The sequence below is a fragment of the Epinephelus fuscoguttatus genome, linkage group LG11 (genome assembly GCF_011397635.1).
Source record: "Epinephelus fuscoguttatus linkage group LG11, E.fuscoguttatus.final_Chr_v1".
Classification (NCBI taxonomy): Eukaryota; Metazoa; Chordata; class Actinopteri; order Perciformes; family Serranidae; genus Epinephelus; species Epinephelus fuscoguttatus.
Window position 1 is genome coordinate 25,440,123 of NC_064762.1, and position 25,782 is coordinate 25,465,904.

At 40.5% G+C, this 25,782-nt stretch overlaps 4 protein-coding genes across 5 annotated transcripts in view; 1 reads left to right on the forward strand and 3 right to left on the reverse strand.

Annotated features, from left to right (window-relative positions):
• fmn1 (formin 1) overlaps window positions 1–4,368 on the forward strand; it is a 41,272-nt gene extending 36,904 nt beyond the window's left edge. The window contains exons 15-19 of one of the 2 annotated variants that reach the window (XM_049589541.1): window positions 459–551; window positions 2,170–2,221; window positions 2,516–2,665; window positions 3,553–3,634; window positions 3,927–4,368. In XM_049589541.1, the coding sequence (XP_049445498.1) occupies window positions 459–551; window positions 2,170–2,221; window positions 2,516–2,665; window positions 3,553–3,634; window positions 3,927–3,971 (422 nt within the window). In that variant the 3' untranslated portion in view covers window positions 3,972–4,368. The remainder of the gene's footprint in view (window positions 1–458; window positions 552–2,169; window positions 2,222–2,515; window positions 2,666–3,552; window positions 3,635–3,926) is intronic. The other variant, XM_049589542.1, reaches the window with a different exon arrangement.
• An 8-nt stretch (window positions 4,369–4,376) lies between these two features.
• Window positions 4,377–6,039, reverse strand: grem1a (gremlin 1a, DAN family BMP antagonist). The gene is made up of 2 exons (XM_049589573.1): window positions 5,944–6,039; window positions 4,377–5,803 (listed from the first exon to the last, which is right to left on the reverse strand). The coding sequence occupies exon 2, from the start codon at window positions 5,793–5,795 to the stop codon at window positions 5,256–5,258; it is 540 nt and encodes a 179-aa protein (XP_049445530.1). The 5' UTR covers window positions 5,796–5,803; window positions 5,944–6,039; the 3' UTR covers window positions 4,377–5,255.
• A 955-nt stretch (window positions 6,040–6,994) lies between these two features.
• On the reverse strand, window positions 6,995–14,314 carry LOC125897579 (uncharacterized). The gene is made up of 14 exons (XM_049590979.1): window positions 14,072–14,314; window positions 13,872–13,968; window positions 13,470–13,726; window positions 13,137–13,288; window positions 12,946–13,047; window positions 12,684–12,857; window positions 12,514–12,595; window positions 12,104–12,174; window positions 10,595–10,734; window positions 9,942–10,167; window positions 8,950–9,099; window positions 8,684–8,796; window positions 7,634–7,687; window positions 6,995–7,399 (listed from the first exon to the last, which is right to left on the reverse strand). Exons 1-14 carry the CDS (start codon window positions 14,245–14,247, stop codon window positions 7,238–7,240), a joined length of 1,956 nt encoding a protein of 651 aa, XP_049446936.1. The 5' UTR covers window positions 14,248–14,314; the 3' UTR covers window positions 6,995–7,237.
• Window positions 14,315–15,484: 1,170 nt separating this feature from the next.
• Window positions 15,485–20,040, reverse strand: actc1a (actin alpha cardiac muscle 1a). Its single transcript, XM_049589377.1, has 8 exons — window positions 19,911–20,040; window positions 18,325–18,478; window positions 18,093–18,221; window positions 17,789–17,984; window positions 17,526–17,687; window positions 16,678–16,869; window positions 15,861–16,042; window positions 15,485–15,759 (listed from the first exon to the last, which is right to left on the reverse strand). Exons 2-8 carry the CDS (start codon window positions 18,451–18,453, stop codon window positions 15,616–15,618), a joined length of 1,134 nt encoding a protein of 377 aa, XP_049445334.1. The 5' UTR covers window positions 18,454–18,478; window positions 19,911–20,040; the 3' UTR covers window positions 15,485–15,615.
• Window positions 20,041–25,782: the final 5,742 nt, after the last annotated feature.

Below are 25,782 nucleotides of genomic sequence, written 5' to 3' on the forward strand. Positions count from 1 at the left end.
CACCAGCTGGGAGTTCTTCATCACACTGAGAGCACCCAGGTGAATGTTCAGAGTATGTGGGTACATTTTCTGTTTCAGAACTGAGAACACTACAGTAGAATAAAGCTCATTTGGGTATAAAAAAGACAAACATTCTGTGGGTCCACAAAACCAGGCTCACATTCATTGTCTATGGAACAGCTCCAGACTTTATACTTGATGACATCACAAGTTTGAGACGTGCCTCTTTGGTTCCTGGCTTTAAGAGAGTAGCTCAAGTTCATAAATATTGATTGAACTTTCCTAGGCCATGGAAATAACACACTAGGATTCTTAAGTAAGGTGGTGTTCCCACATTTTCTCTTTCCTCCACAACAACACTTTGTCTGTTCTAAAACATTTAAATTTTACATAAAAAGAAAAGTGAAGTGCATTTCTCCATTTTCTGAACCATTCTTGTTTCTTTTTCTTCCCCTCAGGATGTGAGAAAGATGTACAAAACGTTTGCTCCGATTCTCCTGAAGAAAACCTGCAGCCATTTAAGGACAAGATGGAGGCTTTTGTTCTCACTGGTGAGTAGTTACAGACATATATTGTTCAGCTGCAAACCTGTGAGTGTTACTTTAGAAATACAAACACGACATAAAGACACAAGGCAATGACTTCATAGTACCAGCATCAGTTTACTGTGTTCAACCAGGTATATTTCTTTCTGGAGATGAAGAGCTCATTATAGGTAACACTGAACAATACTGAAGATATGTTTTTACTGATTTTATATTTAAATACAAAGCAAACAGCCGGTCTAATTTCAGGAACCTGTCGACTCCCCTTCAGTTCAGGTCTGAGTCTCTTTGTTCCTCTTCCTATTCCATGGAGTGTCTTTGGTATCTGTGTGTGTTTGTAGAGGAGATAGGATGGATTCAGAGTAAAGGCTAGACACTCAGATAGGGATCGGACAGATTTGGCAGTGACTGAGAGACTCCTGCCTGAGACACTCAGGCAGCTGGGAAATATTCATCCAACTAACTGATGTTGTAAGATTTTTATATTGCCCAACTCAAGATAAATCAGAGGGAGTCCTGTGTTAGCAAAGAGCTTCCTGTTCCCAGTGTTTGAAACAGCATAGATGCATTATATTCATTTTGAATATCACATTTTCTGCTTGTGATGAAATGTGATGTCAAAGCTTCAAAGTAAAGCAAGTCAAGAGTGTGCTTGGACAAGGAAACACTAGACTTATATTAGATCTTTTGCCCCTCGTATCACAAGTTGTGTTTCATGTGAAATGAAGTGCATTCAGAAAATACTCTGACCCCTTCACTTTTCATTTTGTTAAGTTGCAACTTCATGCTAAAATCGTTTAAATTCATGTCTGTGAGATCAGCAGTTTCTTCAACCTCATGGTTCAGTTAGTGCTCTGATTGTGAGCTGTGAGGCCTTTATATAGACAGGTGTGTCCCTCTCTAGGTCATGTCCAATCAGTTGAATTAATCCCAGGTGGACTCCAGTCAAGGTGCAGAAACACCTGAGATATGATCAAAGGTAACAGAAGGCACCTGAGCTAAGTTTAAAGTGTCAAAGGGCCTGAATACTTTTGTCCATGTGATATTTCTTTTTTTTTCCTTTTTAATAAATTTGCAAAGAATTTGCTTTGTCTTTATGGGGTATTAAGTGTGGATGAGATGAAAAAGATGAATTCAGTTGGTTTTGGCATGCAACATAAGATGTGAAAAAAGTGAATACTCTATGAACTCACTGTAAAACTGGACTGTGTGCATGATTTGGACATAATTTCTATCATTTTTGTCATCTGGAACATGTGTAGTTAGTGTTTTTCCTCTTAAAATGCAATAGGTGTAAAATATAACATGTTTCAAGATGTTTTTAAGATGAGCATCACAGTAAAGCAAACAAAGAAACTAAGTTTTGTAAGAGATTGTGTCTTTGTTGAAAATATATTTCGTTAAGTGGTCTAAAGTTGCAGCAGCATAAAGTCAAATAATTTCTTTTGCTTTCAAATTAAACAGACCAAATGGTCGTCTGGCTCCATTTGACAAGGTCATCTTCATAGAAGAGATATCTATTGTATTCTCTATTGGGATAATGGACGTTTAAGATATAATCTGTTTTTTTGCGAGGGGTTTATCTGGCTATAACTTAAGTATTTTTTCATCTGTTCCTTTGCAGCACGAAAAGAACATGCAGAAGCTTCCTATCAGTTGATGACTGTACAGAAAAGGTTAGAAAACTGGATCATGCTAGCTTGTAATTTTGTGTGCATCATACTAGGTTTTAATTGAATTTGCAGATAAAGTTAAGTGTCAACCTGAGCAGCCACAAACCTGTTTACATTATGTTCACAAAAAATTTTTTTTATAGCAACAGACTGTTCAACTGACACCAACTACTGGTGGAAAATTAATACCCACAGTAACATAACATCTAGTTCAAGTTAAGAGGCAAATCAGCATTAACTTCATCTTGGTTTATTGAGTTTTAATCATCTCTTTCTCTTTTCATACTCACTGTTCAGTTTTCAGGACTTGGTTCTCTACTTTGGACTGAAGCCCAAGATGGGAGAGAAGGATGTGACCACCAGTTATCTCTTCATGCTCTGGTTTGAGTTTTGTGCCGACTTCAAGGCCAGGTGGAAGAGGGAGAACAAGACCATCTCCAAAGAGAGGTATCAGAGAGCTCCCTGTGCGGGTCAAGGAAAATATAAAAGAAGGATGATCATGACACCAGTCACAGCATTCAAGGAGTCAGACTTTAGTGTCACTTCTGTTGGAATCAATAACCCATCATATCTTGATGTTGTTTTAATTTTGACTGAAAAATCCTTCCACCAGATTAAAACACACGTGTGCATTCATTGAGGCTTGAGATGAGATGCAGCTGCAGGACAGAGCTATGATCTGCTTGGAGACCAATAACAAGGAAAACAAACTCACATATTTAGATAAAAAACATCAGTAGGCATTATGTAACTTGTGTTTTTTAATTTGGTGGAAAAATTTCTCAGTCACCAAAGTCTGGCTCCTCGAACACTGTCACTCTCATCAATTCCTTCTTTCATATTTTCCTTGGTGCATGTGTATCTCTAGAACAGAAACTGCAAATAATAAACCTACCATAATAATGATCTCTGGAAAACCCTTTGGACAGTCCCAGAAATGTGCAGGTTGGTCCAGTCAGCATCTCTCAGTAAATGCAATAAATAAAGAAAATTAAATTAGATTAAAAACAAAAATGTAAAAACCCAGCCCAGTCCGTAATGTCTGTGACATATTTGCAGACAGTGGATGCTCTGCCTCATGCCATTGCTGTGTCTTCAGGAAATTTCAGTTTCTTTTCTGGTTTGATTGAACTGAACTTTTATTGACTGACTTACCTTATTTTATTTATTTATTTATTTATTTATTCATTTTCTATACATGGTGACAGAACAAACATGACCAATTTTCTGGTTGATACATTGATTTTTTTTCTCTAAAGAATTGAATTACTGCTTTACATGCCTTAGTCTTATTAAGCCATTGAACCAATGAACTTGACTCATTGTTTTTGCAGATTAAAAGAGGCTCAGCAGTCAGTGAAGAGGATCACATCAGAGAAGAAGGTGGAGACCAGAAAGATCAACCCCAACAGTCTGGTAAGACAAGATTCAGTACAGCAGATACACTAAAGAAGAAAAGAGATTTTACTCTAAAAACACACCTCCTTAACCAAATTTTGAACATGCGTATTCACAAATATGCTCAGATGTCCACGCTAAAAGTGTCTGAGATTGTACTTAAATGCTCCCAATTAAAGTTAGTACTGAAGACACTGCATCCAGAGAAAATCCAAAACACCTTTAGCAAAACATTATTGTGTCATGGAGCTTTGAATGTGCAGTGTTTGTGCCTCCATTTATAATACTGATTATTTCTTACTCCCCACAGAAAGAGAGACTGCGTCAGAAAGAAGCAAGCATGTCTTCAACATAAGAGATTTATAGGTGGCTGATACACCGGGATCATTACATCTTCACAACCATCCTCACTATGTTTATCCAAGTGGCTGCGGACTATGACACGAAAACCATTATAAATAATAAAATTTGTTGTTACTTTTACCAGACAATAAAGAAATCTTTTTCATCATTCACTGACAGTTCTGTCATATAATCTGCTACCTACAGCTGTACTTTAAAGATTTAAAAAAGACATAATAAATGTGCAATATTTAGAATATATTAAAAGCGTACACACTGTATTTATATTCTTGTACTGAACTTTCTACGCAAATTATTTGCATTGATTTTGACGTCTTTAATCCTCCTAGAATATTTTTTCTACGAATAAATCACTGATTAGCACATAATTGATTTCATAGCTTGTTTTATTCACACGCAACTTCACAATACATGATACACATATTATACACAGTCATAAAATGAAGTGGCATTCAGCAGTGCAGGTTGTAAAAAAAATCTCTATATCATGATCAGCTTTATATTCCACACAGTGGAAACAATACAATCCTCCCAGGCCTTTGAAGATGTGTCCTTATACACAAGTGCTGCACATCCATTAGCCTGCGTGTCTGCAACAAATATATGACGTGGTAAAATGTTACAAACCAGCCTTCGTTAATCTTAAACACTCTTATGTTTTGGGTCATCAGTTCACTTAACTAAACCCTTAACTTTGGTATCATCACCGCATCTAAAACTATCTGACAACACATCCTCCAAATCTGTTTACACCTCAAACAAACTTGACTGAATGACTGATAAATAACAAGAGTCTAGATATCCTCTTAGAATTTGGATATGTTAATATCTTAAGTGTCTTTTCCTGCTTTTAAAGGCTGTATTACAGTAAAGTGACGTCATTTTCTGAGCTTACCAGACTGCTCTAGCTGTTCTGTTATTTGCCTTTACCCACTTAGTCATTATATCCACATTACTGATGATTATTTATCAAAAATCTCACTGTAAATATCTTCTAAAAGCCCAAATAGTCAACCCTACAATATCATTGCAATATCAATATCGAGGTATTGGGTCAAAAATACCGCGATATTTTCTCCATATCGTCAAACCCTATATATTATATGAGCATCTTCTTTCCATTAGAATGCTAAAAAAGGCTCAGGTAGGTTCCCCAACTTTCTGTTCCCACCTTATTCTCACGTGTCCTTTAAGCAAAATACACTTTCCTTTTCTTATTTTTGCAAAGCTGCACTTTCCTCCAGTGGAAGTGGATATTACTGATCTAGATGCGCATCTAATCCGTGTCTATTGTCGTGCAGCGGCACTGCTTTACGCGCTGGACCCGTTTCTTCCTGGTGTTGGGTGTCTGACCAGGGCAGAACAGGGTGTAGGTGACGGTGCTGAAGGTTTTGGGTTTGCAGGCAGAGCAGGACTGAAACGCGTCTCCGTCCTGGTAGTTATGCCTCGGGATGTAGAAGGAGTTGCACTGTCCGTAGCAGAAGCGGTTGATGATGGTGCGGCTCAGGCAGCCCTCCTCCTGGATGGTCTGCTTGAGCGGCTGCGTCTTGCACCAGTCCAGCCGCAGGTAGCGGCGCTCCGTGACGTGCAGCGCCTCCTGACTGGACTCCAGCACTTCGTCTGTGGAGGTTACAGGTCCAGACCCGCGGGATATTAGTCCAGTGATGGCGGGTTGTTGGCATCTTTCCGAGTCGTTTGGGCTGTATTTGTTTGGGTGTGGGAAAGCGCCTTGAAAGGTGGCAGCGTCTGTGCTCCATAGCGGAATGAGCAGCAGCGCCAAAACTGCTGCAGAGACCAGCACAGATGGTGTCTCCATCACTGAAGCTGAAAGGAAAAACACAAAAGTCAGTCATTGATGGAGAGAGGTTTACGCACGGCTTTTACGCGCGCATTACGCACCAAATAAGCAGCAGGATAATTTAGTAGTTTCACAAACAAAATAATCTGTTACTAAGTTGAGTTACCTGTTGTTTATGTAAGCTCCTCACAAGAAAACTGTATCCAGTCTGTCAGTTTACAGCATGTGTCTCTTCTGCAGGTCCTTCCTCCTCTGTCGTGGCTTTATGACTGACACACTGAGGGGATTTCTAAACTCTCTTGAGCTCCAAAGCTTCAGCAGAACACGCCCCCAAACCCTGATCCCTAACTTAATCTGTCTGAAAGGAGGACAAAAAAACCCTCCAAACTTTGCCAATGCAGATAAGTCGTTTATTTGACTTTTACAGAACAAAAACAAAACAAACATTTCTTGGCGAGGTGAGGTGACACATGACAGAGCCAGTGCTGCAGCCTGTACAGACGCCTGTTACTGTAGCATGGTGACGAGAATAGATAATCAGAATAAGAGCTACACTAATTGCCATGCTACAGTGACGTAGATCACAGTCAACCTTTACATGACAAAGCAAAGCTGCTACAGGTCATAATTAACTTAACAAGAATATGATTTGTATTGAATCTTCGCCTCTGAAGACACAAAGGTGATTAACTGTATCAACACATAGAAAAATTAAACATCAGGGTGTGAGTAAATTGCTCTCTGTACAGTCGTGATTAATTATAACTTTCTCATTTAACATTCCAACAGATCAATATATCTCTATACAGCCTCTTATTATAATACAGTTGTAGATATGCTGTACACTGCCAGTCAAGATTTTAACACTTTGTATTTCAGCATTTTGGGGTAAATGGTCAAATCTCAGGCAATGATTCTACGTAAAGGTTGCCATTATTGTTTATTATGGCAACAAATTTGACCAATTTTAGCAACAGTAACAAGCTCCAAATAGCTAGGAGAGATTAAAAATGCATACCAAACAAAAGTTCAGGTGTCAGGAGGATATGTTGGCACACCAATGAACCACTTAATTGTTATGTAGCAGTGTTGATATAATATTAATTTTCAGTGGCAAATGGGCTTTTCTGGTCGAGAAAAAAATTATTTTCTTGCCATGTCACTGGTTAAAATATACATTTACTATTGTTTGGCCCGTGACTCCTTAAATTTTTCACAATAAAAAAAAAGTCTGCCCACCCCTGTTCTAGACTCATTAATATGATTGCGATACAATAAAAAAGTTATCATTTTTTGCTTAGATTTTCTCTGCTTACTATTTCATATGTCACAGTACTTGCACTGAACTCACACACCCATTGCTTGTTCACCAAAATGCTTCAATATGCAGTGTTACAAAGTCCTATCTGAGAGTATACTTTGAGTGAATGAGTATACAGTGAGTGTTGCAGTGCAGGAGTTTAGGTGGAGGATTTGCTGGCAGCAGAGACCATAGGCGCCTCTTCTTTCTCCTCCTCCTCCTCCTCCTCCTCCTCCTCCTCCTCCTCCTCAGAGAAGTGAGGTACAGATTTTTTGGCGACCACATTGTCCAGCCTCTGGCCCATTAAGTACGGGTTCACACTCTGCAGGGAGGCAGAGAAATATATATTAATACAGTAAGTACATAAAGAGTCTGATTAAATAGAACAATCTAAATAAGAAATATTGAATGTGGGATTCTTAGCTTGTTCATAAAATATCACTTCACATCTAAAGAGTTTAAGAGTCCATCGCTTCCTTCAGGGGAAGATGTCTGTGTCGGTGATGTGGTTTCTCAGACACAATACAACACAGGAAACAAACAACAAAAACGATACCCTTTTTCTTCTCTTCGGTCCCCCCTTCAGTTTCTGGTACAAAAGCTCCTTGTTCTGAAAGGACACACACATTAAATCATGTCTCCATTGTTTCACAGTCTCTCTGCTCCTAAATTACAGTCAACAAATTGCCCAAATGCCTTTACAGGGAATAAAAACACTCAAATGGGTGATTTCTTCAGGGTCAGACCAAGATACAGGAATGAATCCATGCAAAGCAAAAACAAGTTTTGTTTGATCCTTTAAATGGCAAAAATCTTGTCCTCATTTTGTGAGCAGACCACGAGACACCAAACTGAGACTGCTTGTTCCCATCATCCATTTCTCTCTTTCAGATGTTAGACAATGAAACTAGAATACATTATCACGCTGCGACACCGCTCCATGCTCACACTTAGTCACTTAGTCTAAAAATAAACATCTGAACACTTGTTGTATAGCAGTCAGAACCAGTGGTGTACGGTAGTTATGAGGGCCCCAGTGCACACTATCATGCACATATCATCTCGTCACATGATCAGAGATTTGGCATTGGATAACATCAACATATTACCCAGCAATCATCACTGCATGTCTGTATATACAACAAATGCCAAAGACAATAAGACATTTTAATTTAATTTAACAGTTTTGATAGTTGATTTAGTTATTGAATAAGCATATTATTTTGTTAGAAATGCTAAGGTGGCAATCACTCAGAAGGGCCCGTTCTCCACTCAACACATCGTTTGAGGGCCCATTCTCTCTATGGCTCCCCACCTCAACCAGTGTAACCTGCACTGCCTATATTTACACCCCTGTTCAGAACACACTCCCAGTTTGCTTGAGAGGGTTGCACCTCCAGTATTTGATGAGATGTAGCTCATATTTCTATCAAGTTTAAATAATTTATTGCATGTTTCTTTGAACAAAAGCATTTGCCAAATGAATATAATGCTATTAAAAATAAATAAATAAATAAATAAATAAATTGAATAATCCATTCATCCATCCATCCACAGTTAGGAAGGAGGTTACAGTCCTACTCTGGTCTCTGTCCTCTGTACTCACCCACTTGGCCAGGGCAGGGTAATCGTGCTCTGGGTCAAATAGGTGCTGGTGTTTCTGAAACTCTTTGCTGAACTCGGCTGTGTCTGGAGCGTTTTCCAAACACCCGTCTGCTCCTGTGAATGAGATGAGGTGCAGAAAAAAAAAAACAGCAAATAAATACAGCACAGAACACCAAGGACTGGCACTGTGGAAGCTTTAATGGCAGCATTTGCTCTGGTTATTTTCACACTGAGACATCAGTCTGTTTCAGTTTGAGGAGTCTCTACCTGTCTTCCCCAGAGGACAGGGGTTTGGAGGGTCTGGGTACCCGTGATCATCACTGAAGTCTTTGGGAACGTTGTCACCGGTCAACTCGGCCACAATGTTGGGGATGTTGCCAAAGGGGCCGAGGTGCTGCAGCCCCTCGTGAGCACCACCTTGTGGAGGATAACAAGCACTACTATCACTATAAAATGACAGCAACAGCACCAGCAGAGAGAAAAAGCTTCAAGAGCAGTACTGAGGAATGAAACATTAACACTTTTGTAAATGTGATACATGTCACAACAGCATCAGTTCTGGATGACAGGATTAAACCTTAATATTGATTAATAATATTACGTACATGCAGCAATTGAATTGGCTTAAATAAATGACAGATATGCAGCTATTTTTTATAACCGATGAATTGTTTCAATCAAAATTCAAGCAAAAATTCAGCACGCAAAAATTTGAGCATTACATAATTTTCTTTGTCAGGTAGTACATTGAATATCTTTGGGTTTGGGAGTGTTCATTGACCAAAACAACATGAAATAAAACCTATATTTTCTGTTTTGTGGTTTAAAAGCAAAAAAAAAGTTTAAAAAAGTATATTCAACATAAATATAGAAGAAATGAAGTTGGACAAACAGAAATACATATCACTAATGGAAAACTGACCCAGTTTGGGTCCATTTAATGGTAGAAGTATATTTTGATATCACTGTTTGGGTTGTTCAGTCAGAATGAGGAAGAAAAGGAGCAAACTGATAAAAACAGAAATGAAATAAGTACACAATTAAAACCGAACATACAGATAAACAGAATATATACACCTAAAATAATAAAGAACGTGTGAATCAATACATGTTGCATAATTGATGCCTTGTGTGTTTGCCAAACATCCTGTCCTCATATCTTTTAACATTTGATCTTTGTCTTGGTTCAGCCTGGTTCGTCCACTCTTAATGCTGCTACTTAACATGCTATTAAAAGACTTTACATGCACCAAACCCACCCTGTATGCTCTGAGGCCCGACGATGTTGGTGGCCTGGTGTGCGGGATATTCCACCCTGGGCCGAGCGATGCCCAGCTGCTCCATGACGCCGTGCAGGAGCCGCTGAATGTCGGCCTCAGACACCTGGTCCGCCGTGCGGGGGCTGCGAGCTGGAGCCCTGCCGAGCTGCAGGCACAGGAGGAGGCCGAGCAGCGATAACCGCACCGCCGAGCTCATGTCTGTCATCTGTGAACGACACACAAAACACAATAGATTCTACTGTACAAAGGATGGACAGGCGGGTAATGGTGAACAAACACAGCTGCAGTTCCTTAAAGAAACATGACAGGCTAATTAGATAAAAATGGAAGATACAATATGGAAAGAGTGATGACATGGCGTGTTTAATGTTATTTTTTATGGCTAATAGAAAGCGTGAAATTGTCTGTCAATACAATATAAAGCCTTGGTGCGCCACTCACTGTGTAAACAGAGCCAAGGCCGATGTAAATAGTCTATAAATAGCCTGTATGATAGGTCTATTCAACAGAAAAATGCCGTACGTCATAATAAAATCTGTATTTAATCGCATTTATTTAGAGACATGTGTAATTTTATTGCTAGAAAACATCACAAATGACCCAAAAATTAATTTCAGCGTATTTTTTCTTACCGTGTCTGCGCGGATGGAGGGACCTGCCTGATGCGCGAGACCTTTGTCAATTTGGACAAAATAAAAACGTATACTTCCGCTTTCCAAAATAAATCTCACTTCACAACCACACACACAAATGAGGATTTTAAAGTATGTTTCTCGCCGGAGGTTTTTTCTTATCAAAGTTAATTTAGCCTGAATTTATATTTAAATGCGTTCTTGTTGTTTTAGAAATAACTCCCCACATGTTTGGCTTTCATCTTTTTGTTCGCTCTCGTTTTATTTTGGAGGATAAACACTTGATTTCCAGTGTTCTCCTAAGTGCCCATTATGCAACCTGCAGGAGGATGCGATCCGCCTCACTTCACGGCCCAGATGCAGTTGCTAAGATACCAAAAATCCTCTCGCCTCATTGGCTGTTACACTGTGGCAATTGTTTGTGCAGGGCTCACAGCAACACTGCACGGAGAGGAACCACAGGAGAGAGTCTGCAGCCAAGAACATATAGTATATAAGCTATTATCAAAAGAGTCATTTTTAATCAATATATGAGAGAAAAAAACAACTCAGTAATCTTCAATAGACCTATCTGTCCTTTTTAAACTTATGTTTATATATCCCATCTTTATGTATCAGTAAATCTCCCTCTGTTAGTTTTTCTGTTTTTCCTACTGAGTTATAGGATCACTTTTGACCTCTGGTAGTGAAGTTATATTTTGTTTCATTTGCACTCTTATAATTCTCTGTTGGTATTGTGATTATTTATGGGTTGGGGCTTTTACATTTTTATCTATTCATTAATTTGATAGGGGTGATGCAATTTGACATATTTCTTTTACATGTAGACCTAAAATGTTATTAAAAAATATACAGTTTAAACATAATAATACAACCACAATACACTATAAACACATAATAAAATACATAAACCACAATCCACACACTACAATACACATACCACATTAAAAATACCTTGGATAGTAACATCACAGCATATACCACAATACATAGACTAAAGTACACATACCACGATACAGCAAAACACTTATCGCAATACCCTTTTAAAGTTTGAGCACATTTAGCTAAGAGTGTTTTTGTCATTTTTACTGACTTGTGATGTCTGATGTGGATTGTTGTCACTGACCTCAGTTTGCAGGGCATCTCTGAATATAAATATGTTTAATTTTATGAAAGAGAATGGCCACAGACATGGCCTCATCACAATTACAATTTCCACTTAACACCTCTAATATGATTTATAACGTGCAGGTAAAAGACACACTTGAGATACAAAAATAGAAAAAAAACTTTTATTCACAGGATATTAAAAAAATGATGAAAGTTCATCCATACAACAGTCTGTTGTGAAATAAATAATGAAATACATAAATTAATTAAAATGTAGAATATTAAAATGTTAAGTGATCTGTTGTTAGGCACTACATCATCATCTAACATGCTTCAGCAACGTGGGACGTTATAGTGAAGTGCGTCTTCTCCAGGGTGTCAGCTGCAGTTTCCCCACACCGGTGAGCACAGGAGAGCTGTCGGCATCTTGTCCTCTGGTGAACCTCGGGAAATGACCCAAACGCAGATCTCTGAAAACAAAAAAGGGACAAAAACCAAATAAGAAATTACAGATGTATGTGTATTTGATTTGGGTTGTTGCAGTTTTTAACATGAAGCCAATAAGAAACAGCTTTAGAGTTCCTAGTTACTTATACAGTTCATACATATACATATACATATACATTTGTTCATTTCTTACAACAGTGTAAAATGTGAAGATGCTAGGGTAACTATTAATACACTCTAGCATGATAATGTAGATTTAAAACTCAGTCTTAAACTCCTTCTTCCCTGCTATCTTATTGCTTAATTGGTCCTACACTGTTAAGTAATCATGTCAAACTAATGACTGTGCTTTTATAATTTACCTTTTGAGTCGCTCTTGTGGCGTCTTGCATGTCTCTTTGGTGGGACCGTCTGACAAAGTGGCTGCAGGACTGAAACCTTGCTCTATAACAATTCACATATCATCACATTCTGTACCAAATCAGAAAATTCACATCATTACAGCCTGTTTCTTTCTTCATATTGTATCTACCTGCACATGGCACACAGCTCCTGAACAGCAGGACATTAGGGAAAGTCTCCAGGCCGAGGCTTCTCCTGAGCAAGGGTTTGTCTCCTGAGGTGGGCTCTTGGCTCTGCTCAGGGGCTGCAGGCCTGACTTTTGACTTTGCTTGAATCCAAGGCACCGTCTTCACAGACCGTATTACTGGAGGAGTTCCAGAAAATTAAGTTAAAGCGGAGCTTTTCAGTTGAGACAAAGCTAGTGACAGGGTTATATTTTTCCAGTGTTTTACCTTTAAAACTGTGTCTTTTTCTGTGTCCTCTCTTTGCGTCTTTCAGAGGATTGAAGTTCATCAGGAACTCCATACTGTCCATCACAGCTTTAGGAATCACACCTGAAGTTAATATAAAGAATATATGAACGTCTGCACAAAAACCCTTCATTAAAATTACAGCTTCAACACAGAGTGATTTATTTTGTTACCAAATAAGTGAGGATTTTCAATGAAGGTGTGTAGGACGAGAACTCTGAGTTCAAGTCGCCCTTCAGACATCTCTGCCTTGTTGGGAGGCGGTAAAAGACACGGAGCGAAGACTGTGGCGAGGTTGGAGCTGGTCATCAAGTTTTCTGAGCATCTGACAGCAGTGTATTAAATAAATAGTTAACTTCAGATCATGGAAAATCAAATCAATTTAAGCATCAAATAATCACACTGGTGCTCATCACTGATAAAGAAGACAATATACTTTTCTGTGCTCTGAACACTCTCTGTCTACTAGGATTTAATTCCCCCACATTATTAGTGTTCTCTCAAACCTCTGGGAGACTTTGGAGAGGAAGTCAAACAGGTAGTGCAGACAGGAGGAGTTCCTGGCAGGTAGCAAACAGGACAGCAGCTGGAGGGCTGAAGTCCTGTCCTGCAGGCTGGACAGCGCCTGGGCTTTGAGCAGAGCTGCGTGGAGCTCGGAGGGGAGCAGAGGCTCCGGCAGCTCTCTGCAAAACTGTTTGATGAGAGTCGCCACATCGTAGGGGAGGGCTGTGGTCAGACACCCCTCTCCTCTATTTAGCTTGGCCTTAAACACACACAGGAAGGACAACATAATTTACATATTCCACATCAGATCAGATACAGGAGCTGTGTTTGCTCAAACCACCAGATGGCACTGTTGCTCCTGTAGATATTACATTAGTGAAAGGTCAAAAGGTTACAAGTCTCACCCTGAGGGTCTTGATGCGAGGAAGAGAGCCTGGTTTTCTGAACAGGCCTACAGTCGCAACACGCTCCAGCAGAAATGAACAAGCATCCACCAAGAAGCTGAAGCACAACATGTTCAAACACACACCATAAACTTAATGTCTGACCTGCTGTCTCAGTTTATTATCATAAACATCCCAATCCTGCTGCTGCTCTTACTCACCAGGGCACCAGGCCAAACTCAGGAATGTATCGCCTGGATAAATTCTCCAGAGGAACACCAAAGATCTTCGCTCCACCGACAAACAGTCTGTCCTTTTTCTTCTCAAAGCTCTTCACACTTATCCCATAAATAACTTGGAGGTGAAACCGCAGCACATTACTGTCTGAAACCTTCATATTACTGACAGATATCAAAAACTACGCAGTTCAACAGCCTTTGTTACTCTCTTTGTAAAATCACTGGTGAATAGAGGAGGCCGGTCTGCTCATCTATATCACCTGTGCCACAGGTGACAAGGGAAAGTGCGGTGTTCAGGGTACACGGGGAAGGTAGTAGAAATGAGCTTTCAACTTGAAAATAACATTCATTTCAGCTTTCTTACTGGCATTCTGAACACTGACATTACAGTTAGATTAGTAAAATGTTGCCCCCTGTTTCTTTGCAGCATGTGGTCAGGCGATACATGGCACCTTTATGTACTTAAGGTTATAATATTTATGCTGCTACTGTTACTACGTCAACCAGTTTAACTTGCTTTTAAGGTTCTGGAAGCAACTTTCAGTGCACTGATATAGCAGCAAACCACCAGTGGAATAATGGCATCCTGAACAGAGCTTCATGTTTCCTCTGTTTGTCTGTTGTAATCCGAGTTTTGTCTGTGGTTTTTTATAGTAGCAAATTTTAGCCGCCTTAGCCACCACCACATTGAGAACTGTTGCCAGACAACGCATATACTTTTTTTGCTATTTAAATATGGTTTAATTCCAGCAGCTGAAGGTATGACATTTTCATTTAGGCAGCATTTTAGATAGTTATTTATTTTGATTCAAAGAGGAAATGACTGTATTTTTCTTTTTTACATTTCTTAGGTGGAAATATAAAAATATGTATTTTAATCTCTTGAGGTGAAAAACTATGTCATGAAGTATCTAAGTCATGCTAGTTATTGTATGATTTAATTGACATGAAGGTGTCCAGTGCATTTTTCCAACTAATGATAGCAAGTTTCACGTAGAAGAGAAAGCTGTCTTAAAGGGTCAAACCTCGCAACATTTAATGCATAAGGTGTCACAAAAAAGTTCTGTACTTGTAGTGGTAGTAGTGATTTAATTTCAGCATCTGACTTCATGATATTTTAATTTAGGCAGCTTGTTAAATAAAGGAAATCATCTTTTGCAAGGGGAAATTACTACAGTTTCTTTCATAAGTGGAAAATTGAAAGATGTTTTTAAAGTGGCTCATTAAAGGTGAAATCACACCTTAATAAATGCATTTAAGAGTCATTTGTGTTCTGCTGACAAATCAATTTCTGCGTAAGGTAGAAGAAAAGCATAAAATCAAGGAATATATGCCAGATCAACAGGCATATCGTTGCTTGTACATTGAGACTCCAACACTCCAGACTGTTACTGATAAAAGCAACTATTTTTTATTACAACAGAACATGTATATACAGCAAAAGGCACAGTAGAAATACAGGTATGGATGGAGAGCTGGTGCAGTCGGTGTGGGGTTTTGGAGTTTTTCTGGTGGTGGTTGGAGATTTAGAAGCACTTCCTGTGCACGATGGAGGGGCCTGCCTCATCGTACTCCTGCTTGCTGATCCACATCTGCTGGAAGGTGGACAGGGAGGCCAGGATGGAGCCGCCGATCCAGACGGAGTATTTCCTCTCAGGGGGAGCGATGATCTGCAAGGGAGGAGCAGAGGCACAGGTTGGTACCAGTTACATTTTACAGCAACGTACTGGAGTTTAACCAGTTAGTGCTGGTTATGGTGATGATGGCTCACCTTGATCTTCATGGTGCTGGGGGCCAGGGCTGTGATCTCTTTCTGCATACGGTCAGCAATACCAGGGTACATGGTGGTTCCACCGGACAGCACGTTGTTGGCGTACAGGTCCTTACGGATGTCAATGTCGCACTTCATGATGCTGTTGTAGGCGGTCTCATGGATACCAGCAGACTCCATACCTGGGCAGGTGAGAGGAGAAAGATGAGTCTTTATACGGCTGACAGCACATGAATACAAATATGGGAATAATTACAGAACTAATTATAAAAGTTAGAACTTTATTTATATGGCAACTTTCAAAAATAAAGATACAAAGTTCTTTACAGTAAAACAAGGATTTAAAAAAGTAAATAAAATCCAAAATGTCAAAATAGAGTAACACAAATCTTTTTTAAATATGACAATAAAATATCACAAATGTTAAGAAAAAAATGTGGAAAAATATAAATTTAATGACATTTGATATTAACTAATCAATCTATTCATTTACTGATGTTTTATTTAAATTAATTTATCTTTTTGTATTTTTATTTTATTTTATTTTTTCATTTTTTATATATTTTTGGCCAAACTATTGCTTTTGTCATTTCATACCTTCTTTTCTGTGAAAATTCAGTTTTTTGTATTGTTAAAAATTGTTAACATTAATCTGAAATTGCCTTCCTGAGTCTTAATTTGAAAAGGAAAAAAAATCTTCCTGTGGCCACTAGGGGATGTAAGCTAACACATGAAACATGATCAGATATAAACATGACTTGCAGACTGTGCTGTATTCACAGCTGCAGAGTGTTAGTGGTCAGCTGTCATGACTCACCGATGAAGGAGGGCTGGAACAGGGTCTCTGGGCAGCGGAAACGCTCGTTGCCAATGGTGATGACCTGACCGTCGGGCAGCTCATAGCTCTTCTCCAGGGAGGAGGAGGAGGCGGCGGTGGCCATCTCATTCTCAAAGTCCAGAGCAACGTAGCACAGCTTCTCCTTGATGTCACGCACAATTTCACGCTCAGCTGTAGGGAGGGAATGTTAGTCGATTAATCACACATCATAACTCTGATATTATCTTCAAAGAGCTTTCTGTGTTCATTTCTGGAGCCAGCGTGGCTGCTCCTGCTGGTATGACCAGTTAGTTTATGGCAGTAAATGAAATAGCGCACATAGACCTCCAGAAAACCTCTAACTCATCCAAATTTTGTTTCCAGTTAGGGCCCTACACCAAGTTGATGATTGATCATACTTTCTTCTTGGCAGTAGTGCACCCTTGTCGTTTTTTCGGCCGATTCAGTATGTTTAATCAGTGTCGGAGACAGTGGAGGCTGGTTGTGAGTGAAATCACTCTGATTGGCAGTTCAGCTCAGCACACAAGAAGAGAAATTGAAGTGAGGAGAGTAAACAAGCGACTAAAGTCAAGAGGGAGTGAGATCAAAACAAACTTGTTCTGCTCGTGTGTTCTGCCTGCGGGTGGGGCGAGTTATTTCCTCTCACGCTGGCGCAGAACGTACATGCCTGTTGGCCATTAGCTGTTGTCTTTGTGGTGTGTTCAAGTGCCTCTTTTTAGCCGAGACTCAAGCGACATGAGGTGACACAACAGTCGGCCTTCATTGCCACTAGTTTTTTGATGTTTGTTTGGTGTGTCTGAGCTTTTAGTTGTTGGGGTACTGCTTACCAGTTGTGACAAAGGAGTAGCCACGCTCAGTCAGGATCTTCATCAGGTAGTCAGTCAGGTCGCGACCGGCCAGATCCAGACGCATGATGGCGTGGGGCAGAGCGTAACCCTCATAGATGGGCACGTTGTGGGTCACACCATCACCAGAGTCCAACACAATACCTGTCCATGAAAACAGCAGTTTGTCAGAGGGCAATACATAAAGTGTGTGTTTTTTATCAGCAGCAGACAGTCACAGAGGTAAAGTTCTTGAGGAGACTCACCAGTGGTACGACCAGAGGCGTACAGGGACAGCACAGCCTGAATAGCCACGTACATGGCAGGGACGTTGAAGGTCTCAAACATGATCTGGGTCATCTTTTCCCTGTTGGCCTTGGGGTTAAGGGGGGCCTCAGTCAGCAGGGTGGGGTGCTCCTCTGGGGCCACACGGAGCTCGTTGTAGAAAGTGTGGTGCCAGATCTGTTGAACAGGAACAGGGAGGTATATGTCAGGGACGGAAATTACTAAGAACAAGGCTCCAGTCAACAAGTCAACAAGAAAAATATTCTGAGATCTTTTTATCATCACCTTCTCCATGTCGTCCCAGTTGGTGATGATGCCGTGCTCGATGGGGTACTTCAGAGTCAGGATACCCCTCTTGCTCTGGGCCTCATCTCCCACGTAGCTGTCCTTCTGACCCATACCCACCATCACACCCTGACAACGCAAAGCAAATACGATCAATATCTCAGGAACATTGCAGACAGCTAAAAAATTTCATCCTTTTAGGAATCTTTTGTGGCTGCTTCAGTATTCCTACCTGGTGACGGGGGCGTCCAACAATGGATGGGAAGACAGCACGGGGAGCGTCATCACCGGCGAACCCAGCCTTGACCAGGCCAGAGCCGTTGTCGCACACAAGGGCGGTGGTCTCGTCGTCGTCACACATGTTTGGTCTTTTCCTGGCTGGCCTTCTGTATGAGACAGAGGATGGAAATGTTTTATTTTGTCTGAATCAGAAGCTGTTTACGTGAAAAGACTGAACATTATTCACTCTCTTAAAGGTGTTAACAAAGTTTCAGTGAAATCAAGGTGATTATTTGCAGGATATAATACCCCAATCATGTTTAATTGTGTAATACTTCAGTTTAAAGTCTCATTTCACATGATAAAACAAAACAAAACTATGCAATGTAGCACTATGTCCAGTATGAAGACACCTCTGAGCGCTCTAATCTCCTCCCTGAACCTCACAGCTGCCTGAAAAGCCAAAACAGGACATGACCCGGCCCTCACACACTCTAGCAGGTCTATTTTCGGCCTCTGTCCTCCGTATCTCATCGTTAAGCTGGGGCCAGTTAACAGCTGAGGCGGAGTGTCTTTTGACAAGTGGCAGGAGGAGGCCTGGGTCTCTCCTCAGCTGTCGCCACTCGTATAGTGGACTCCTCTGTTTGGAGCCAGACCATGTGCTGTGATCCTTCCAGGATCTCTGGACACTGCCTGCATCCCAAGTGCATCCTGCATCCCCTCTCTTCATAGAGGCTTCTCCATTTAAATCAACATGTGTAGGTTCAGTTTAAATGGTTGAATTCCATGTAATGTTTTCAATATTATTCAATTCCTTATAAACTTTTCCAAATCATCCGTGCCAATAATTGTTATTTAAAAGGATATCTGAATCCTAGGGTTTCCAAACTGTATCATCCTGCATTCGAATTCCTACTTTCATTACATTTTAAACTACTTTTTCCTCTTCATATGACAGGTAAGACCTAATGATAGTGTAAGTCTTTTCTGAAGAGAGTCCTGACCAAGAAAAGCAGCCTAAACTTTGATTATTGTGGGTTTCAGTGAGGCGATTTTAACTTCCCACGATGTTAGAAATGCTACTTCAGAGGATTTTCGTCCCTGCCGTGAAGATGCTCAATTCTTTCTGGTATTCCAACAGTCAAACTTAATATTGTCTATTTTATCTAAAAGTATATCAACACTGATGGAGCCTCGTACGTTTTCCCAGGTTGTATCTAAGTTCATGCCTGCCACTCCACAGCAAGCATCCCTGCATCCTAAACCTCAGTCTGTCCTAGTCTGCAGGTCACTTTTAATGATTCTGGATGACCTCTCCATATTTTTGCAACACTCTCTGAACTCTGAACGCCACCAATTATCCCTTTTCCCCCTCTCTTTCTCTCAACATCTTCCCCCTCTCCTATACTCAGCTCTCCTCCAACACCACATCACCAGCTCTGATAACAGAAACATCTTCAAGCTGTAAAAATTAAATCCATGTTATGGCAATAAAGCATCCTAGAGCAGCAGCAGCAGTGTCTGCTCATCCTCCCTGATACCTATACGGTCCAAAATAAACCAACAGCTGAAATGCAAGAAGACTGTGAAGGAACTCACCAAGCTGTTACCACAAGACTGGAGTTTCCACTGGGACAAAGGGCCGAGGGTGCGAGGGGGTCCTTAAATATGTCCCAGCGTCCTGAGGCTGTGGGGCCGGTGGGCGGGCTCAGGAGTTCACACAAGCCCAAATTAAGTGCTGCTTAGCAAAATGGCTCAGTAAAGTGGATCCTGTGTCAGGGACGCTGTCTTACTGGAGAGATGTTGCCATGGATACTACAGGCAATGGGACAGAAGTGAGGAGTAGTAGGAAGATGTCTGCCCTGATATGAATTCCAGTGGGATTAAGGAGCTCAAATCCACATAAGACAAATATATATGGTTTGTACATCAGTGAGCTGTATCTTAATTATATTTTAAGTGTCAAATTATTTGTTTGGACACTTACAGAATGAATTCATGCCCTTTAAACCCATTTACGCCCTTTAAATTGGATGTGACAGAGAGATTTTGACACTCAGAAAACCTGTCATCAGCTTGATAAATTCAGTATCATGCCTCATACATGGCAGGATCTTTCTCCCACTCACTCTGTGGAGCTGCCCTTCAGGTCTCTAAGGATGTGCTAATATGACTAAGCTTGAACAGGGCACTGGGGATATGGGTGATTGGAGGGTGTGATGGTAACCTGAGATCTTGTCTGAGCAATCTGATTAAGGAGCCGTCTAAGGGGAACCTGCCTGTGACCATTTGCCAGTGTGGTGGCATGTGTGAGGACGGAGGGGGGCCAAAAACATGCCAGACAGCTGAGAGGCAATATTGCAGGAGAGCGGGGGGTGGGTGGGAGCTAAGGCCAGGTCCCAGACCTCCAGCAGACGACAGATCCCTGGGACGGCCTGTGCAGGGAGAGACGAGCAGCGGCTCTGAGCTCTGATTGGCTCCAGTGTCTCCTTTTAGGGAAATGGAGTGTAACAGGTGCCAGCGGCTGCATGTCGCCACAGACTGCGGCCAGAGCTCAGGCTCCTTATTCGTCACCTCGCACTGCCCCCACAGTGACTACATCCTCCTGCTGGAGCCCTATCAGGCCACTGTGGGAGAGAATGTAAATACCCCCACACCATTAACACTGTGAAATATTCCATTTGTAGACATGTGCTGTAATGTACCTCAGAGGGAAATGCTACTAACCTACTTATCTATTTCTGCTCCAAGCTTTTACATAACAGACACCTGAGTTACTTTCACATTGTGTATCTTTGCCAATTGATAACTATTCATAAATTTTGAGGTGATGAATCACCAGTTTGCAAAGTATTTCATGACTTATAAAGAGAGTTCATTGACGAAACATGTCAGCTCTTCGATGATCTCAGTCATTCAGAAATCTAGATTTTCAAGAGAAAAGAGAAAAACAGACAACATACAAAATATGAAACGTAAGTCAACAATATAGCACCACAATATCATTTACTTAAAGGGACAGTTCACCCCAAAATCAAAAATACGTGCACTTACCGGTAGCGCAGTCAGTTAAGATTGTTTGGTGTGGGTTGCAGAGTGTTGGAGATATCAGCTGTAAAGATGTCTGCCTTCACCGAATATAATGGAACTAGATGGCACTCGTCTTGTGGTGCTCAAAGTGCCTAAAGAATACATCTGAAAAACTCAACAGCAATGTCTGTGTCCAGAAATAATGACAGGGTTACTCAAAATAATCCACGGACCTTGTTGTGAGCTGTTTCATGTAAGAACTGCCCAGCCAACATTTGTATATGGGTCCCATATGGGTAGTGAATGGACTGACAGAATGGCCCTATGTGGGATTGTCCATGAGTTCTATGCCAATTGCCCACACGCTGGCTTTACCCAAATGGGCCCCACATGGTTATGCTCAGGCTACCTTGTTGCCCTACCTACTTGCTACACACCAAGTAGGTATGGGCCCAAAATGGGCACCTTAGCTGGGGCCCACTTGGGTAATCCCACTCACGTGGGAAACTGGCATTGTGCCAATATGGAACCCATGAACAATCCCATATATGACCCATTTTTCAGCCTGTTTACCACCCACATGGGCCTCACATACGAATTTTGGCTGGGTAGTTTCTTTCTACTGAACTATTACACCCCCTAACCATATCACAGAGGGAAGTGTGCATCTACTCATGGACGACAGCATGAGATGTAAACATTAATGGTGTCCTCCTTGGCTGAGTTCTAATGTTAGTTATCTCAGTGATGCTAGGTGAGCTAGCAGTAGATGCACGCTTCCTTCTGCGTGGTGATATGGTTGGCAATACAGTATAGTTCCTACATAAAACTGTTCACAACAAGGTCTGTGGATTATCTTGAGTAACTGGGTCATGATTTCTGGAAAGAGATATATGTAGACAAATGTAATTTTTGGTGCGTAGAGCACCACAAGCTGAGAGCCATCTAGTTATATCGGAGAGAAGGCAGACATCTCTACAGGTGATATGGCCAACACTCAGCAACTCACACCCAAACAACCCAGATGAATAAATAGCACTACAAGTAAGAGGAAAAATGATTTTGATTTTGGGATGAACTGTCCCTTTTAGTAAAAGTAGCAACACCACACAAAAACACACTGAAATATGCACTTAAGTACAATTATGGGGTATTATCAGCAAAGATCAATCTAAAGTATTAAAAGAAAAGTACTTGGCTGCTGTTATATTACTTTCTTAGAGGGTCATTATTAATGCATGTCACATGTAAGCATTACTTTATTGTTGTTGTTGGTTAAAGTGAAGCTAATTGGAACTGCCTCATATACCTTTGGGTATTCAATCTATTTCAGTGCATCATATTTTACAAACTGATGATGTGTTTTGTTTTAAAATCGTAATCTGAAAAGTAACCTGTAACTTCAGCTGTCTCTCTTTAAAATATAGCCTACTGAAGTGAAAGTATAAAATACATGAAATGGTACTCAAAAAAAGTACCTCTAAACTGTACTTAAGTAGGTTTACTTATTAGTTATTTCCCACCTCAGACTACAGTAAAGTTTCTACAGACCACAAATATCAAATCAACTACTGTATGAACACTCAGTCACATTATGTATTGTTTTTTGTACCCTGATCAATGAGACATAAAAGACGACAAAGAAACAACAACAAAGTGTCATTAAATGATTAGCTTTTACACCAAACTAAAAATTTGTGTTTCACTCATAGACTGTCTTGTTCAGTACAGGGAACAAATGCTGCACATTGTTGAGCAGAACACAGGACTCAGAGACATCACGTTAGTTTTTGGATGAAACCGGTACTGTGTTTTGTCAACAGCTCCCTTCAAGTCAAGGAATCACTTTTTGGCAGAGTCCTGTCTTTATCACCAGGTCTTTATCAGGATAAAGCAGAATGGTCTTAAATGGGTCATGGTTTTGAGGGACATTCGTCCTTATAAGGGCATGTAGGAAGCCCACGGTTTGTCTGCCCTGACAGCTGCCCCCTCTGTACTTTAAACCCCCCCAACCCACTCCCTGTAACACACACACACACACACACACATATGCACACACTTGAGCAGCTGTTAGCAACAACTGCTTTTTAACAGACAAGTCCTGCTCTGACAGTGGTTTGTTTACCATTGAAACCACAGCATTACTTTGCGGGAATGGCAAAAGAAAGAGCGCAGGACAATGAAGCTGCCATATTTCTGCAAAGATGGAACAGTAATGTCTGTTGCTGAACGACCTTTGAATCCAATTTTGGACAAAAATGTTAGAAACATGGGCAGATTATGAGGTGATGGACCCCTGGGCACAGATATGCAAAAGCACCCACCATCTTTGGTACTTAGGAGCAAGACACACAGACTTTGTGGTGGTTCTGAGACTTTTTTTAATTTCTTTTGTGTCTCTTTGTCATTGGTATGCATCTTTTTTGTGGTTTAGTGTCTCTTTGAGGTAATTTTGCAGCTCTTTGTAGTCATCTAATATCTCTATGTAGTCATTTTATGTCTCTTTGTAGTCATTTTGTGTCTCTCTGTAGTTCCTTTGCATCTCTTGGCAGTCATTTTTGTCTCTTTGTGGTCATTTTGTTTCTTTGAGATCAGTACGTGTTCATTTGAATGACATTTTGCAGGTGATTGAGCAGGCCCCTGACATTTTGGGTCCATGGGCCTGTATTTGGTAGGCCCATCCAGTGATCCACTTTTTATCAGAAAGTTCTTTCAGTACTGTACTTTCACAGAGTTTTTATTTGTTGCTATTTCCATATCATAGATAGATCTATTACTTTAATAACATTAAACCTATTGATACTAGTAGTCTAATGTCCTTGTTTTGTACACTTCCATAACACCAGATGATTACAACGACCAAACCTTTGTCACTGCAGGAGTAAATTTCAGAAACAGCCACTGACAATGAACATGCAATGTTGTCCTTGGCACAAACAGCCGTCATCGTAATGTGCCACATGCCTGCTATAAACAGCTGCTGGTTCAGCAGCGTTTGACAAACTGCACGCTGGTTGACATGTTCATCAGAACAAACACATCAACAGCTATTTTGTGACTGTAAATCATTACGGAGAAAGGAAATATGAGGCATGTGACAGCAGGAACAGTCTGTTTTATGGCTATTCTACTACATCAAATGTTGTCTTCACCGCATTCTTACCACAAATTGACAGAAACCCTCTTTTTGAGACCAGTAATGTTGATTTTTGAAAGGATTAAATCTAATATCAGCCAATACATGAATTTCTTTTGAACCTGCAATATCCTGGGGGCAGTGGAAACAAGTTTTGAACTTCTCTTCATCTTTTTTAAGTGGATATGGCAAACTTGTTAGCAAACAGTAGCTTATTTACACATCTAAAGTTACGTATTATCATTCATTTTGAGTCGTGTTTCAGGCCAAAATTCACTCTCTTGTAGCTCTGTTTTTGGTCTCCACCAACTTCATTATAAAGCCAAAGGGAGCTGCAGATATGGGCGATAATTAAGTTCATCACTCAGAGTGACCCATGTCATTGTCAACATTCTTGATAAGGATCCCTTTAATTTGGAATTGTGACCAAGAAATGTACTGGTGTTACATATTTCAGGAATTCTATGAGCTGATTAAAAAATCAACTGGTTAATTTAAATTTAGAGTTTTACTATACATGGCAATAAAGAACTGATTATTCGCACAGCAGTTCCCTTCAGTGTCACTGTGCCTTGATTATATGACAGGGTGTGCTTTACTGAGACCTGCTCAAGCACCGCCAGCAGTTTCTCAGATAATGTCAGCTCTATAAATATATAAGGTGCTTTGGAAGTTTCCATGTCAGCGCTCTATTGTCCTGTGTCCTGCATGTGTGTGTGAGATGGCAGGAGTAAGACAGGGAGCTGCATGGGGGGTAATAAATAGGACCATTAGAGGAACATGATAGTGATACCAGTGTGAAATGTAACTATAACTACAGCTACTCAAGTACTGTACCAAATTTTAGGTATTTTATTTGAGTATTTTTCATATCATCCAACTTTAAACTTCTGCTGTGATACATTTTATTTGATAGCTCTAGTTACTGGTTACTTTGCAGATTTAGAATATTGATTAGATACACAGTGTTCCCCAGAATGCAGGATATTAAGTGTCTGATGCTCACTGCTGCTCACTGTTTCCAGCACTGAAAGGTGTTCTTGTCTTATCACATGGCTCACCAATGCAAGCCTGGCACTCTGGTTGCTACAGCAATGCACATTGATTTGACTGGCAGATGAGAAGCTGTGCAAATTCAGACAAGAGAACCAGTCAAAAACAATGCTCAAAATTTGAGCACACACTGCCAAGTGAACAGAGCCTCCTGTATGCAGAGACAGCTCTTTGTAAGACATGAGGATGATGCTATCATATTTGTCTAATATTTGTCCAGAAATATATTTTTGGTGTGTGCCATTTTGCTTT

Excerpts from the sequence above, each read along its gene's own strand:
- grem1a (XM_049589573.1), bottom strand. The coding sequence starts at position 5,795 with ATGGAGACACCATCTGTGCTGGTCTCTGCAGCAGTTTTGGCGCTGCTG.
- LOC125897579 (XM_049590979.1), bottom strand. The coding sequence starts at position 14,247 with ATGAAGGTTTCAGACAGTAATGTGCTGCGGTTTCACCTCCAAGTTATT. Across the intron at positions 13,289-13,469 it reads CTCTCCAAAGTCTCCCAGAG|ATGCTCAGAAAACTTGATGA; the intron begins GTTTGAGAGAAC and ends CACTGCTGTCAG. Across the intron at positions 12,596-12,683 it reads GAGCTGTGTGCCATGTGCAG|AGCAAGGTTTCAGTCCTGCA; the intron begins GTAGATACAATA and ends GAATTGTTATAG.
- actc1a (XM_049589377.1), bottom strand. The coding sequence starts at position 18,453 with ATGTGTGACGACGACGAGACCACCGCCCTTGTGTGCGACAACGGCTCT. Across the intron at positions 18,222-18,324 it reads TTGGACGCCCCCGTCACCAG|GGTGTGATGGTGGGTATGGG; the intron begins GTAGGAATACTG and ends TTGCGTTGTCAG. Across the intron at positions 17,688-17,788 it reads CGCCTCTGGTCGTACCACTG|GTATTGTGTTGGACTCTGGT; the intron begins GTGAGTCTCCTC and ends TTTCATGGACAG.